The 13,227-nt window shown below is 42.3% G+C and overlaps 2 protein-coding genes and 1 long non-coding RNA gene across 3 annotated transcripts in view; 2 read left to right on the forward strand and 1 right to left on the reverse strand.

The window, feature by feature from the left end:
• The window catches only part of BFSP1 (beaded filament structural protein 1), a 66,605-nt gene extending 63,515 nt beyond the window's left edge, over positions 1 to 3,090 (reverse strand). The window contains exon 1 of the mRNA XM_067707304.1: positions 2,983 to 3,090. The gene's annotated coding sequence lies outside the window, so the exon portion shown is untranslated. The remainder of the gene's footprint in view (positions 1 to 2,982) is intronic.
• A 162-nt stretch (positions 3,091 to 3,252) lies between these two features.
• Positions 3,253 to 13,227, forward strand: part of DSTN (destrin, actin depolymerizing factor) — a 37,290-nt gene continuing 27,315 nt past the window's right edge. Inside the window, exon 1 of the mRNA XM_067707305.1 lies at positions 3,253 to 3,431. Coding sequence (XP_067563406.1) covers positions 3,429 to 3,431 — 3 coding nt within the window. The 5' untranslated portion in view covers positions 3,253 to 3,428. The remainder of the gene's footprint in view (positions 3,432 to 13,227) is intronic.
• LOC137207433 (uncharacterized) lies at positions 3,597 to 12,012 on the forward strand. Its single transcript, XR_010935081.1, has 2 exons — positions 3,597 to 4,366; positions 4,819 to 12,012. It is a non-coding gene; the product is annotated as an uncharacterized lncRNA (long non-coding RNA).

Raw genomic sequence — 13,227 nt, forward strand, 5'->3', positions numbered from 1 at the left:
GCTTACTTCTCCATAAGGCCATTCACCAAATTGAGAGCAGTGGTTACCTCTGAGGAGGAAGCTGACGCTGTGGGGATGGAGAGCAAAAGCGCTCTGGGGGCTTTTCTTATTGTATCTTGGAATTTTGCATAATGAGAACACACTCATATCTTACTTACATAATTAAAATTATTTTTAGAAAAGAGCACAGACATAAATAAGGGTAGGGGAGAGAGAATAGGTGAATTTGTGAAGAGGCTGGAAAGAAGCTAAAAATAGTTTTTCTGCAATATATACTGGCAGGGTTATATCCCCTCGCAGGCTTTTCCTGATCATTGATTAACACATCTCTCTTCAAGTGCCTCATTAATGTATTTTCTCCCCTACCACTCATATTTATGGTTTTAAATGAAAGCACCTATATGTTCACAGATGGTTACATACGCAGAATATTTTCTAAATTAGAAACGGAACACACTCAGTCTCATATTCAAGGGGAGACCTTATGTTAAAACTTTTTCCCTCTGTGGGATGATAAGGAATGAAAATATCTAGGAAACTAATGTGTAAAGGAAGAGGTTAAAGTTCAATGGGGTCTTAAGAAAAATGGGGGCTCATTTTAGGTTAAAATGAACTGATATAGAGGTTTGCCTGATGGATTGTAAAACATCTTCAGATACTTCACTGACCGAAACAAACATGTATTAAACACCTACTATACATCAGGGGCTATGCCAGTCCATATAAGATACATTCTAGGGACTTCCCTGGTGGCACAGTGCTTAAGGATCCTCCTGCCAATACAGGGGACACAGGTTCAATCCCTGGTCTGGGAAGATCCCACGTGTTGCAGAGCAACTAAGCCCGTGTGCCACAGCTACTGAGCCTGCGCTCTAGAGCCCGTAAGCCACAACTACTGAGCCCGCGTGCCACAACTACTGAAGTCCACGTGCCTAGAGCCAGTGTCCTGCAACAAGAGAAGCCACAGCAATAAGAAGCCCACGCACTGCAACTAAGAGTAGCCCCTGCTCGCCGCAACTAGAGAAAGCCTGCGCGCAGCCACGAAGACCCAACGCAGCCAAAAATAAATAAATTAAAAAAAAAATGCATCCTAAACACCCCTTGACCTCAAGGAACTCTCAATATAAAGTAGTGATGGTGGCAGCAAATGCATATATAAATTACAGCTATACTAACAGTAGGGAAAAATGTTAAGACCTCACTATGGAAGTGTGGTCTGAGGACCCACAGCATCTGAATCTCCTGGGGCAACTGAGACCCACTGCTAAACCCTTGAATTTGCATTTTAACAAGATCCTCAGGTGGTGTGGATGCTTCTCAAGGTTTGAGAAGTGATGAACTGTGGGACTATAGAAGGACCCACTCTTGATCCCTTGGGAAGTGGTCAGAAGTCTCCAGACTCTTGGGAACATTCCAGGATGAGAGACCAACAGCCCCGTGATGATGGCAGTTAGAGCAAGAAGGATTCTGGAATGAGAAGTTTAGTCTGGAAGGATACTGGGAACTTTGGAAAGTGTGGGAGACAGGACAAAAAAGGCAGGCTGAGGCCAGAGGCAGAAGGGCCAGACTGAACTGCTGAGATTTCTGGAGGAAGCCACAGGAAATTTTAAGCAGTAAAGTGACAGGATAAGATTCCTCTGTTTGGCCATAACTCTGGTTGCAGTGAGGAGGACGAAATGCATAAGAGAGGTTGGAGCAGGCTCGACTTGCATCCTTACATGAGGACGATTCCGTTTTGAACAGAAAAGAAGTCTTTGACGACTCAGAGATGGAGGGTGGCACTGAGTCTCGGCCGACAGGGAAACACAGGGCTCCAGCTGCAGCTGGATACAGGTGGGTTCTTTCTTCTCAAAGTGCCCGATACCCACCAGTCACATCAGCATCACCCGGGAATTGTTAGAAATGCAAATTCTTGGGTCTCACCTGAGATACATTGTCAGAAACTCTGGGGATGGGGCACACAAATCTGACTTGGAATAAGTTCTCGTTCACATTGCAAACCACTGTTCTAGCCTGCCAAAAATCTTGTAGTAGGTGGTAAGGCTTAGAATTGCCACAACTTTCTTTCTTAAAAAGAAAACAAACACAAAACAGGAGAGTAACGAGAAATGAGTCTCTATGTCTAGAGGCCAGAATAAAAGCCACATATAACCTAGATTTTATATAGTGCCCAGGAAAAGCAAAAGACATATTGACCATCTTGTCCAAAAGCCTCACATTTGGAGAATTAAAATAGTTCCGGTAGAGGCCTGTTAAGTTCTAGGTAGCCTAAATTAAGTAAAACTTAATCATCACGGTTGTAAATTCTTTTTTGCCTTTATTCCCCAGAAAAACACCCTCAGAAAAGGCGCTGGGATTCCTTCTGGCCCTCTGAAAATTGTGTTTCTGATGCAACCGCCCATTAAAAAAAACGCAATCTCAAATTAAAAATCCCCAAAACGGAGCAGCGGGGCTGGCGCCACCATCCTGAGGCATCTCTGCCGTTTCCCTGCCACACTGCTGCGGACTGCAGTGCTCCTTTCCCGGGCTGTTCCCAAAGACAAATAAATCACTCCTTGTTTTTTCCAGACCTGAAATTAGCGGTGACTCAGAGCGCTCTGAATCGCCACAGTCGCCTCGGCAAAGAGGAAAAATGTGCAGATTTTTCCTCTCGCCCGAGGGCCAGACGTGCAGGTCTGGGCCAATCAGGCGAGGATGGCGGGAATCTCACCAAAGTAGGTAAAAAATGCGGGACGCGCGGCCCCCGCGACCGCCCGCGCCCCGGCTCCCGCTGGTCCTTTCTTCGTCCCTCCCTTCCTCCCTCCCTCTCGTCCTCCTTCCCTCTCGTCCTCCTTCCTCCCTCCCCCCTCCTCCTCCCCCTCCTCCTCCCCCCTCCCTCTCTCCTCCCTCCTCCCTCCCTCCTCCCTCCCGTCTCCTCCGCCGCGGGCCCCGCCCCTCTCACCCCTCCCCCTCCCAGGCCCCGCCCCTCGCGGCGGTGCACACCTGGCCAGGTGGCTACTTCCATGTAAGGGCAACGGCGGCGCAGTGGGCGGGGCGCTACGTGGCCCCGCCCCGGTGAAGGGGCCACCGCCCCTCGCCCGCAGGTGCCAGCTGAAGCTCCGCCCCCTCGTCCGGAGCTGTTGGGGGAGGACCTCGCCCCCGCCCCACAGGCCAGAGCTGGTGAGGGGTACCCGGTGCCCCTTCTCCGGAAGGCGAGGAAGACCCCGCCCCCGCGGAGTCGGGGTTGGGGGGGGGACTGCCGGGGCGGGGCGTTGCCAGGCCGGCCGGTTGCGCAGCAACGGTGGGCAGCGCGTGACGTGCGCCGCAGCGTCTGGGCCCGAGGCGCCCGCCAGTCCCTGGGAGGTTAGTGGGGCTGCTGTGAGGAGGTCGCTCTGCAGACTTGGTGCTCGCCGGCTCCCTCTCCGCGCTCTGCGGCCGCCGCGGCGAAGATGGTAAGCTGGGGGCCCGGGGCGCCGCGGGGTCGGGGCGGCGGCGGCGCGGGGGGACCCGGGCTTCGGCCGCCGCGGACCCGCTGGGCCCCGCGCCGGGGCGGCTCCCCGGCCGCTGCATTCTCGCCGTCGCCGCCGGCGCGGGGCCTCCCCCTGGCCTCGGTAGCCCAGCCGGGGTCGACCCCCCCGCCCCGGCGACGCCGCCCGGGGTCCGCCCGCGCTCCCGGGTGGGGCCTCTTTGGCGCACGTTTCGCCAAGGCCGGGAGCGGGCGGTCGGCGACTCGGGCGGTTTCGGCCCCTGAGGTCCGTGCGTCTTGAGGAGGGAACGAGGCCTTTATTGAGCCACCTGGGGGGCGGGATGGCCACCGAGCGTGACCCCCACGATTCCGAACCGGGCCTGCGGTCCTTTGCTGCCGCCCCCGGTGGTCCGCGTCCCGCAGCTCCTCGTCCTGCGCGTTCGGCCGGGCGGTGGCCTGTCCGGCCTCCATGTACGGTCACAGATTTTCTTCTACCTGCAAACAGGTTGGCTCTGCCAGTATTTAGCGGGCAGGGGGTGGGCATGATGCTGGGATGCTAACTAAAGCAAATGAAAAAGCTTTTTAAAGTCCATTAAGCTATCCGAGTCGCTAAAAAGTAAACAGATGTTCCGCATATTCTAGGTGTTGGACTGCTTAATTCACGTATTTTCCCCTCTAAACTGTCACTCTCGTTTGCTGTAGAACCGTGCTCTTAAGTGGACGATGAAGTAGGACATTTTGTCGTTTTCTGTAGTCTGCGCATTCTGTTACCATTTTTGGTCAATGATTTGCAGGCAAAGGCTTACCAGACTTTGCTGGAAATATTACACTGTTATTGCATCTGTCTGCCTGGAAACAGTTGGTACCAGTTTATCTTCCTACACAGTGTTTTCACTGAATGACAGTTTGGGTTTTCTTAAGGTATTGCACCTTTCAGGGCTATGCAGACTGGCTCAGTGGTGGAAGAAAATTAGAGATTAACAGTAGTTTCTGGATGACTGAGGATATTTAGTACGAATTTGATGTTGTTCAGTTTTTGGTTCTTCTTTGGTTTGATTTTGTAAGCTACAAAGGAGATCGGCATCTTACAACTTTCTAACTTCTTTAAGATTGTACTACTTTATGCTAAAAGACTTAATCTTAGGGCTTTGAGTTTTCATAAATTTAAGACCATACACTCAGACGAAAGTGCTTTGAATCAGGCTGGAGCCGGCTTTAGTGCCTTCTGATTTGACATAACTTTATTTTCTGTTTGAAAATAGGACCAAACCTTTTTACTTTAGCTAAATGCTTAAACTTTAAAGCTTAACTTTCTTATTTCTATACATTCAAATAAAATGAAGAGTCTGTTTAAAATATTTATGGTTCGGAAGGAGGAGGAGAAATAAAAATTAATCAAGATGGGTGATTCCGAGTACGTTTCAAACTTCGGGAGGTCGGAAGAACTTATGAACTACTCTTGTTAGGATGCTTGCAAAGAAAGAGAGTTTAGAATACAGGTGACCATCTTTATTTTATTATTTTAATTGACACAGTTGACTTACAATGTTGTGTTCATTTCTGCTGTCCCGCAGAGTGCTTCAGTCATACATATATATACATTCTTTTTAAAATATTGTTTTCCAGTATGGTTTATCATAGGATGTTGAATATAGTTTTCTGTGCTATACAGTAGGATCTATATGTAGAAGCTCGCATCTGCTAACCCCAGCCTCAGTCTGTCCCTCCCCAACCCCCTCCCCCTTGGCAACCACAAGTCTGTTCTCTTTGTCTGTGAGTCTGTGTCTGTTTCGTAGATCAGTTCATTTGTGCAGATGACCATTTTTAAAGCTTTCTTGTATTTAGCCTTATGAGCACAGAGCTTCTCCCTTCATTCCAGCTATTAGAGAATATTATGAAGATGTATGTTTATTCCCTGATTTTAGCACTTTACCTCTGTATTTGAAACTGTTTAGATCTGTTGGTTGGATACTTGGTTCCAAGTTTCTAAGATTTTTTTTTTTTTCAGATTAAATTTTAACTGTTGATGGATTTGTTCTACATTAACAAAATCACTTCCTGGTACTCACCAAGTCTTCTCGAAGCACTTGGGAATAAAGCAATTTGAAACCAACTCAGATCACCCTGAGCACTTTAAGATGAGATTTCATGTTTTTAAAGTCTCACTTTACAGTGCCAAAGAAAAAAAAAAGCCTACCCTCCACAGGAACCACATCTACACTCTCCAAACAAAACTTTGGTGTGCGTGTGTACTGGGTGCGCCAGCTTCCTCATACAAAGATTATTTACCAGCCTACCATGAAATTCCTAGGGTTATCTGCTGAGTAGTTCTTCCTGTTGGGTATGGATTGAGACATCACAGGAGACTGGCCTAGCTCCTCTTGTAACCAGTGGCTCTCTGGGAAGTCAGAGTGTAGTCTTGTCCCTGAAGCAGTAAAGGTCTGCATGATAATCTAACCCTTAACCTTACCCTAATCAGAACTCGGCTCTAACAAACTGAGCTGTTGGCTCAGACTGAATTACACCTGTATTCTTCCACTTGATGATTAGCAAAAACACTTTTACTTACAGCAATCTAGTGGAAGAGGTTGGGCATGTGTTCCTGTGCCCATTTAACATATTACAAAACAGTCTGTAAAGGTTTTATTGACTTGTGGCCTTTTCTGACTCCACATCAGGTTTTAAAATAATTTAAAAATTAATTTTGAAACATTTTAAGCAGGAAGGTACACAGAATAATAAGTTCCTTTGTACAAAAAAAGAAAAGGTTAACTTTTTGCCATATTTCAGGTTTTTATGTTACCTTTACAGGTAAATACGCATCTTTTTCCTCATCCCATTCCCTTCTCTCCCCAGAGGTAACCACTCCTGTGTCAAAGACGTAATGTACTGGCCGATTAAGGAGATGATTTTTGCAGGTTATTGCATTTGAGAGAACATTAATTGAAATGAGGAACATCTCAAAAACAAACAAAAAAACAACAAAAAAGGACAGAGACCTGGGGCTGGTAAACTGAGGAGTCTTGAGGAAGCCTGGGGACATGTCTTAATCTGGAAGTAAGCAAGAGCAGGATCCTTCTGTTGCCCTGAACACAAAATGATGGGAGTGAATTTCTTAATCTTCACTGCTTTTCAGGAGCTCAGGGCTCAGGTAAAAGTTCAGCATAGTCACCTGAAACTAACACATTTCATTGATGTTTCCATACTTTCAGTTGTACATGTATGCATCTGTAATAATATATGTTGCCTTGACGTATTTTAAGATTTTACATAAATGTTATCATGCTTCGTGTATCCTTTTGCAACTTTGAAAAAAAGAACTTGATGAGGTTTAGTTCTAGTTTGCCTCCCATCAGCTGCTTTCACGAGCCTGTTTCTCTATTTTCACTACTTGGCATTATGAGACTTTGAAAACCAATCTGATAGGTGTGAAATGGTTTCTCATTCTTTTAATTTGCATTTCTCTGATTAGCAGTAGTTGAGTATCTTTTCATTCTTGTTGCAGCTTATGTTTTTACATGCATGAGCTTTCAGTGACCCTGACACTGTGTAAATACTCCTCACGTCTTCATATAAACTCATTTGTGGAGCCATAAAGTAAATCTAACCTTAAAAGAAAATCAGCGAGAATGTGCTTGTCAAAGCCGGACCTGCATAATGAAGACTAATATACCTTGCCTCTGGCACCTGCTTTTCTTTGCCTGCCTCTCAAGCTGCTAAGTAACAGAAGTTCAGTACTCTTAATTCTAGCCACCTGCCCTTGTGAGGCCCTGGTTGTGGTAGAATGCACAGTGATCCAGAGTAGAGTTCCATCTTTGCCACAGGGCGTGGAGATTAACATCCTCTGTTCTATACTTACCCTTTTCTTTCTTTTTCCTCCGTTTTGGGGATTTTTAATTTGGGATTGCGTATTTTTTAATGGGCGGTTGCATCAGAAACACAATTTTCAGAGGGCCAGAAGGAATCCCAGTGCCTTTTCTGAGGGTGTTTTTCTGGGGAATAAAGGCAAAAAAGAATTTACAACTGTGATGATTAAGTTTTACTTAATTTAGGCTACCTAGAACTTAACAGGCCTCTACCAGAACTATTTTAATTCTCCAAATGTGAGGCTTTTGGACAAGATGGTCAATATGTCTTTTGCTTTTCCTGGGCACTATATAAAATCTAGGTTATGTGTGGCTTCTAGCCAAAATGTTAAAAACAAACACACATGGGATATACGGGAAAACTGTACTTTCTGCTCAATTTTGCTGTGAACCTACAATGTCTCTACAAAATAAAGGCTATTAAAAAAATAAAACAAATAACCATAATCGTTTTTTGTAAACAGAATTGTTTTAAATCAAAATGGTGTTTATTGTATACAGGAAGATTCTAAACATTTGTGTTTTTGTTTATGTTAATGTAACTTATATTTTCTTTCAGTAATAATTAAGATACTTTGAGCCGAACACCACATTTGAAATTTGAAAAAAAAAATTGAAACTCTTTAAAAACTGTTGTTTTAACATGTCCTTTTTTTTTTATCTACAGAGTAATGCTCTAGTCTGAATAACTAGGCCTGGTCTCTGTGGTAGTCTTTGCTATTTGCATACCTAAACCACAGAAAATAATAAACCATAAACATGATGCTTGTTATTTAAGCATCTTGAGCTACCTTTCCACATAGCCTAATACTCCTCTCTAGGTTTTCCATGAAAGACATACCCAAAGATTTATATGTAACACTCAGAAATATTTTAATCATTGGTGTTAGAAATGAGTTTTCACTTGGAGTTGTCCTGCTTCTAAAAGCTGTCTCCTGTTCATTTTGCTTGAAATTTTACATTGGGAGAAGCATAGAAAAATAAACATCAGATTGGTTCATCTCAGTAATGCTTTGACAGACTTGTTACTTAATTCATGGAATCTTGGAATTCATGTACAAGGAATCTTCTGTACAAGGGCCCCCATAGAGTTGAGTACATAGTCTTGAGTGATCCTTAACTCTTGTAAGATTGTCTTCTAGTAGCTGACATTGTAATGCTTATGTGCTGTTTACCCTATTTCATGATTTGTTTGCTGTGTTAAAGAATCAATTTTTGGTAGATCTTTTAAAAGTAGCTCATTTCAGGAAAAATGCAGTCAGAATTCTTAAAATTCATATTTTAATCTGTAGTGTGAAATGGTGGAGATTTTGGCTTTATTTTTTTTGACATGACAAGGGACCGTCAAAGAACTCTTATTCTGTTGCAACAAGGCTTAGGATGAGCACTTGAAAGGTAGAAACTTCAGTGCGTACTGTAGCAGGAAACCTACATTTAAAACTAATTTATCTGTGTGTTTGTGCTTTTGGATCACATTAGAGGAAGACTGTTTACTACTTTCAACATTTTTGCATTACTTTGTAGGTTGTTCCTCCTATTTCTACCCATATTTTTCTACCCGTAGAATTTTCTACCCATATTCCTGTCTTGGCTTGTTTTCAGAAGATGGGCAACTTGTAAATTTTTAAATTCTTTCACAAAGCACATTTTTGTTGGTGGTAGTGTTTTTTTTTTTTTTTAAGTAATAGAGCTAAAACTAAAGCATGGGCAGATATAGGTAAAACTTCTCCAGCTGGCTCTGGAGCTATCTTTTAAGTCAGTTATGGAAGCTCTGAAGCTCTGAGGAATTCTCAAATCATTGAGGCCTTGTTTTAAAAACGTTGTAAGTCATCTTTAGACCAATGGTGTCGAATAGAAATAAAATGTGAGTTACATATGTATTTTTAAATTTTCTAGTAGCCCCATTAAAAAGGTAAAAAGAAAAGATGAAATTTGTTTAACCCAATATATCTGAAATATTGTATCAACATTTAATCAATTAAAAAATGAGACATTTTACATTCTTCTCTCATACAAATTGTTTGAAATCCACTGTATATTTTATACTCAGCACAGCTCAATTCAGATGCTCGGTTTTCATTGGAAATATTTGGTATATATTTAGACATAAAATTTATAGTTGAAAAAGCAGAGTCATATACTTAAGTTGCTCCAAGCATACTTAGTTTTCCAGTAATGGAATTGATAATGAATTTAAAAATTTAAGTTAATTAAAGTGAAATAAAATTAAAAATGCAGTTCCTCGGCAGCACTGGCCATGTTTAATGGACTCTCTAAACCACGTGTGGTTAGTGGCCACCTTAACGGACCAGCCTCAGACTTTGTGGATTGGCCTGTTTAATGTGTAAGGGGACGTTAGTGTGGGTACCAACACTTTTGTTAATTCTTGGCATGTCTGCATATGACTAACAGTGCTGAGGTAGCCTGTGAATCCCTTTTATGGAACTTATTAAGATGTTTTGTGGGACTAGACTGTTGAGCTCCATTGGCTAGGATTTGTATATTTCAGTACCACAACACCTCTCCAAGTAGGCCCACAACAGATGTTATCAAATGAACACGAATGAGTGAATGAGAGGGCATTCTTCATTATGATGGGGCCGGGTCCCATGGAGATGGATTACTTTAATTTTTATACTTTCTATTCCCACATACCTTTCTTTTAATACAATGGGAATTGAGTTTTAAGTACTGAACTAATTGAATAGTACCTCCCCTTTGTATATTGCGTTATAATTTAGTTCGAGTCTTAACAGTGAAAATCCTTTGAGATAGACAAGGCAGGTATTATTAGAGTAGCACCTTTCAACTAATTCTGACATGCAAAAACTGCTCAGTAATGCCAATTCTCTTTCTTTCTTAAAAATGAAACTGAATGGTATTTGATGCTCATTGAGGCATCCTGAACCATAGAAAAGCACTTGAAAGCTCAACAAATGAAAGAACAAGAAGTAATGCTATCTTAGATAACTTATAAGTATTTGCTGTGTGTCAGACATTGTGTTAACTTATCTCACTCAATCCTTCTAGCAACCCAGTGAGGTAGGTATTGTTATCATTACTGTTAAACTATACTGAGAAGTGGTTAAGAGCTTGAGCCCAGAGTCTGGCTGCCTAGGTTTTTTGAATCTTGGCTCTGCCACTTACTGACTGTATAACCTGAGACACATTACTGACTGTTCTGTGCCTCAATTTCATCATTCCTCCAAGTGGGGATGATAATAGCACTTAACCATCACAGCATTTTGTCAGTGCATATAAGTAAAGCAATGCCTGGCACACAGTAAGTGCTTATCGCACTGGCTAAAACAGTAATATTAAACAACCTAGATCCAAGTTTAACAGTCTCTTTTCTTTATATTCTGAGTACACCAGTGTTTACTTCAGTAATTGTAGATAAAATAAAAACGGTGAAGGAGTGCATAAAAACATGTTTCTAATTGTTTATTATTTCTTTAAACTAATTTTATTTTACTTGGAGTCATTATATATGATCAACTTTTTAATTTGACTTTTGAAGTGATTTTGATCCTTGATGTAAAAATATCTTGTCTTCCACTCATAGTTATATTTTTCTTGAAGTAATTAATGGAGAATGAAACACAGTTGTTCATTGCCCTCAAGGTTTAGAATAGCAATCATCTATTCAATAAATATTTGAGAAGTTATTATATGCCAAGAACTGACCCAGGTACTTGGCATACAGTACAGAAAAACAAAGTCCATTCCTTGTAGAAGTTATATTCTAATGGAGGTGGGCAGGTGGGAGGGACAACCAAAAAATTACAAGATCATGTCAGGTAATGGCAACTGGTGTGAAAAAAATAGGGTGATCAATAGGGAGTACTAGAAAAGTTGGCTACCTTGGGGTAGATTCTTAGGGAAGTCCTCTTGGGGTGACATTTGAGCTTAAGACTTGCATGGCAAGAAGGAGCTAGCTAGCCATGTTAAGAGCATTTTAGGTAGAAGGAACTCTGTAAGTAGAAAGGCCTTGAGAAGAGAATGAGCTTGACATGCCAGGGACAAAAAAAGGCTTGTGTAGTTGGAATTCAGTGAAAAGCAGGGAGAAAAGTAGGAAATGGACTGTAGGCAGGAGCTAGAGCTGGGTGAGCCAAGGTGACTGCACCAGGAAGCTGTCGGGTGTCTGGTGGTAGGGAGGTGTTAGGGTGTTAAGTTGTGGAGTGAGATAGGATTTAGATGTACAAATGGGGACAAAACTGATTGACGGTTGCTATTATTCAATCAGTCAGTGGTAGCTTGGATTAGGATTGTTAGTACTGGGATAGTGAGAAGTGATTGGATATTGTATATTTGGGGGAAGAGCTGACCGGACTTACTGATCATTTGGGTGTGTGGCATAGGGGAAAGAAAGACATCAAAGATAATTCCGAAGATTTAGACCTGAGCCACTAGGTAGTTGGTGGTGTCATTGTGCTGGGGTACTATATAAAAGAAGCCAAAATAGTTTGGCAAAAATTGAGGTTCTTGGGGCTTCCCTAGTGGCGCAGTGGTTGAGAGTCCACCTGCCGATGCATGGGACACGGGTTCGTGCCCCGGTCCGGGAAGATCCCACATGCCGCAGAGCGGCTGGGCCCGTGAGCCATGGCTGCTGAGCCTGTGTGTCTGGAGCCTGTGCTCCGCAATGGGAGAGGCCACAACAGTGAGAGGCCCGCGTACCGCAAAAAAAAAAAAAAAAATTGAGGTTCTTGGAACTTTGAGGAACAACAAATTGATGCAGAAGTATTACAGATCTTTAAAATATCTTCACATCTGATTGTAATAATAATGTATGTTCGTTATATAACATTAAGGAAAATTGAGTTGTAATGACAGCCCTATCCAAAGTGCATTTGGTGCACTTTCTTTCAGGCCACTTTAAACATATGCTCATTCTTTCAATAAATAAGTGTTAGGTACCTTCTGGGAATCAAGTACTGTTGTAGGTTCTAGAGATTCAACAGTGTACAAGACAAAGTCCCTTTTCCTATGGAATATACATTCTCATGGGGGAGACAGGTAAGAAATCAGTAAATAAATAAGATAATTGGAGATTGTAATAAGTACTATAATGGAAATAAGGGAGATAGTGAATATCTGGAGAATGTCAATGTAGATTTTTCTCAAACAGTTGAGTTCATCTGTAACAGTTTTATGTCCTTTATTTCTCACATCTCAATGTGACAAGGGTGTCAAGCTAATTTAATGGGGAAACGAATAGCGTCTTCAACAAATGATGCTGGGACAGGTGATGTCCACATGAATGAATTTGGATCCCTGCTTCACACTATATACAAAATTTAACTCAAAATGGGTCGTAGACCTAAATATAAGAGCTAAAGCTATAAAACTCCTAGAAGAAAACATAGGCATAAATCTTTGTGAACTTGGATTAGGCAGTGTTTTTTGGACAATTTTCGTGGTATTTTTAGGCAGTGACACCAAAAGCACAGGTGCCAAGAGAAAAATAGGTAAATTGGACTTTATTAGAATTGAAAACTTTTTTGCATCGAAGAACACCATTGAGAAAGTGGAAAAGACAACCCAGAGAATGGGAGAAAATATTTGCAAATCATATGTCTGACAAGGAACTTGCAGAATATATGAAGAACTCTTACAACTCAACAATAAAAAGACAACTGAATTATATGGGCAAAGGCTTTGAATAGACATTTTTCTAAAGGAAGATACACAGATGGTCAATAAGCTCATGAAAATATGCTCAAAATCATTAGCCACTAGGAAATGCAGATCAAAACATAGTGAGATCCTATTTCATACCCACTAGGATGGCTGTAAAAAAACTAACATGTTGGCAAGGGCATGGGGAAGTTGGAACCCTCCCACATATGTTGCTGGTGGGAATGTAAAATGGTGCAGCCATTTTGGAAAACGGTTTGACATTTCCTCAAGAAGTTA

This window comes from Pseudorca crassidens, chromosome 15 (genome assembly GCF_039906515.1).
Source record: "Pseudorca crassidens isolate mPseCra1 chromosome 15, mPseCra1.hap1, whole genome shotgun sequence".
Classification (NCBI taxonomy): domain Eukaryota; kingdom Metazoa; phylum Chordata; class Mammalia; order Artiodactyla; family Delphinidae; genus Pseudorca; species Pseudorca crassidens.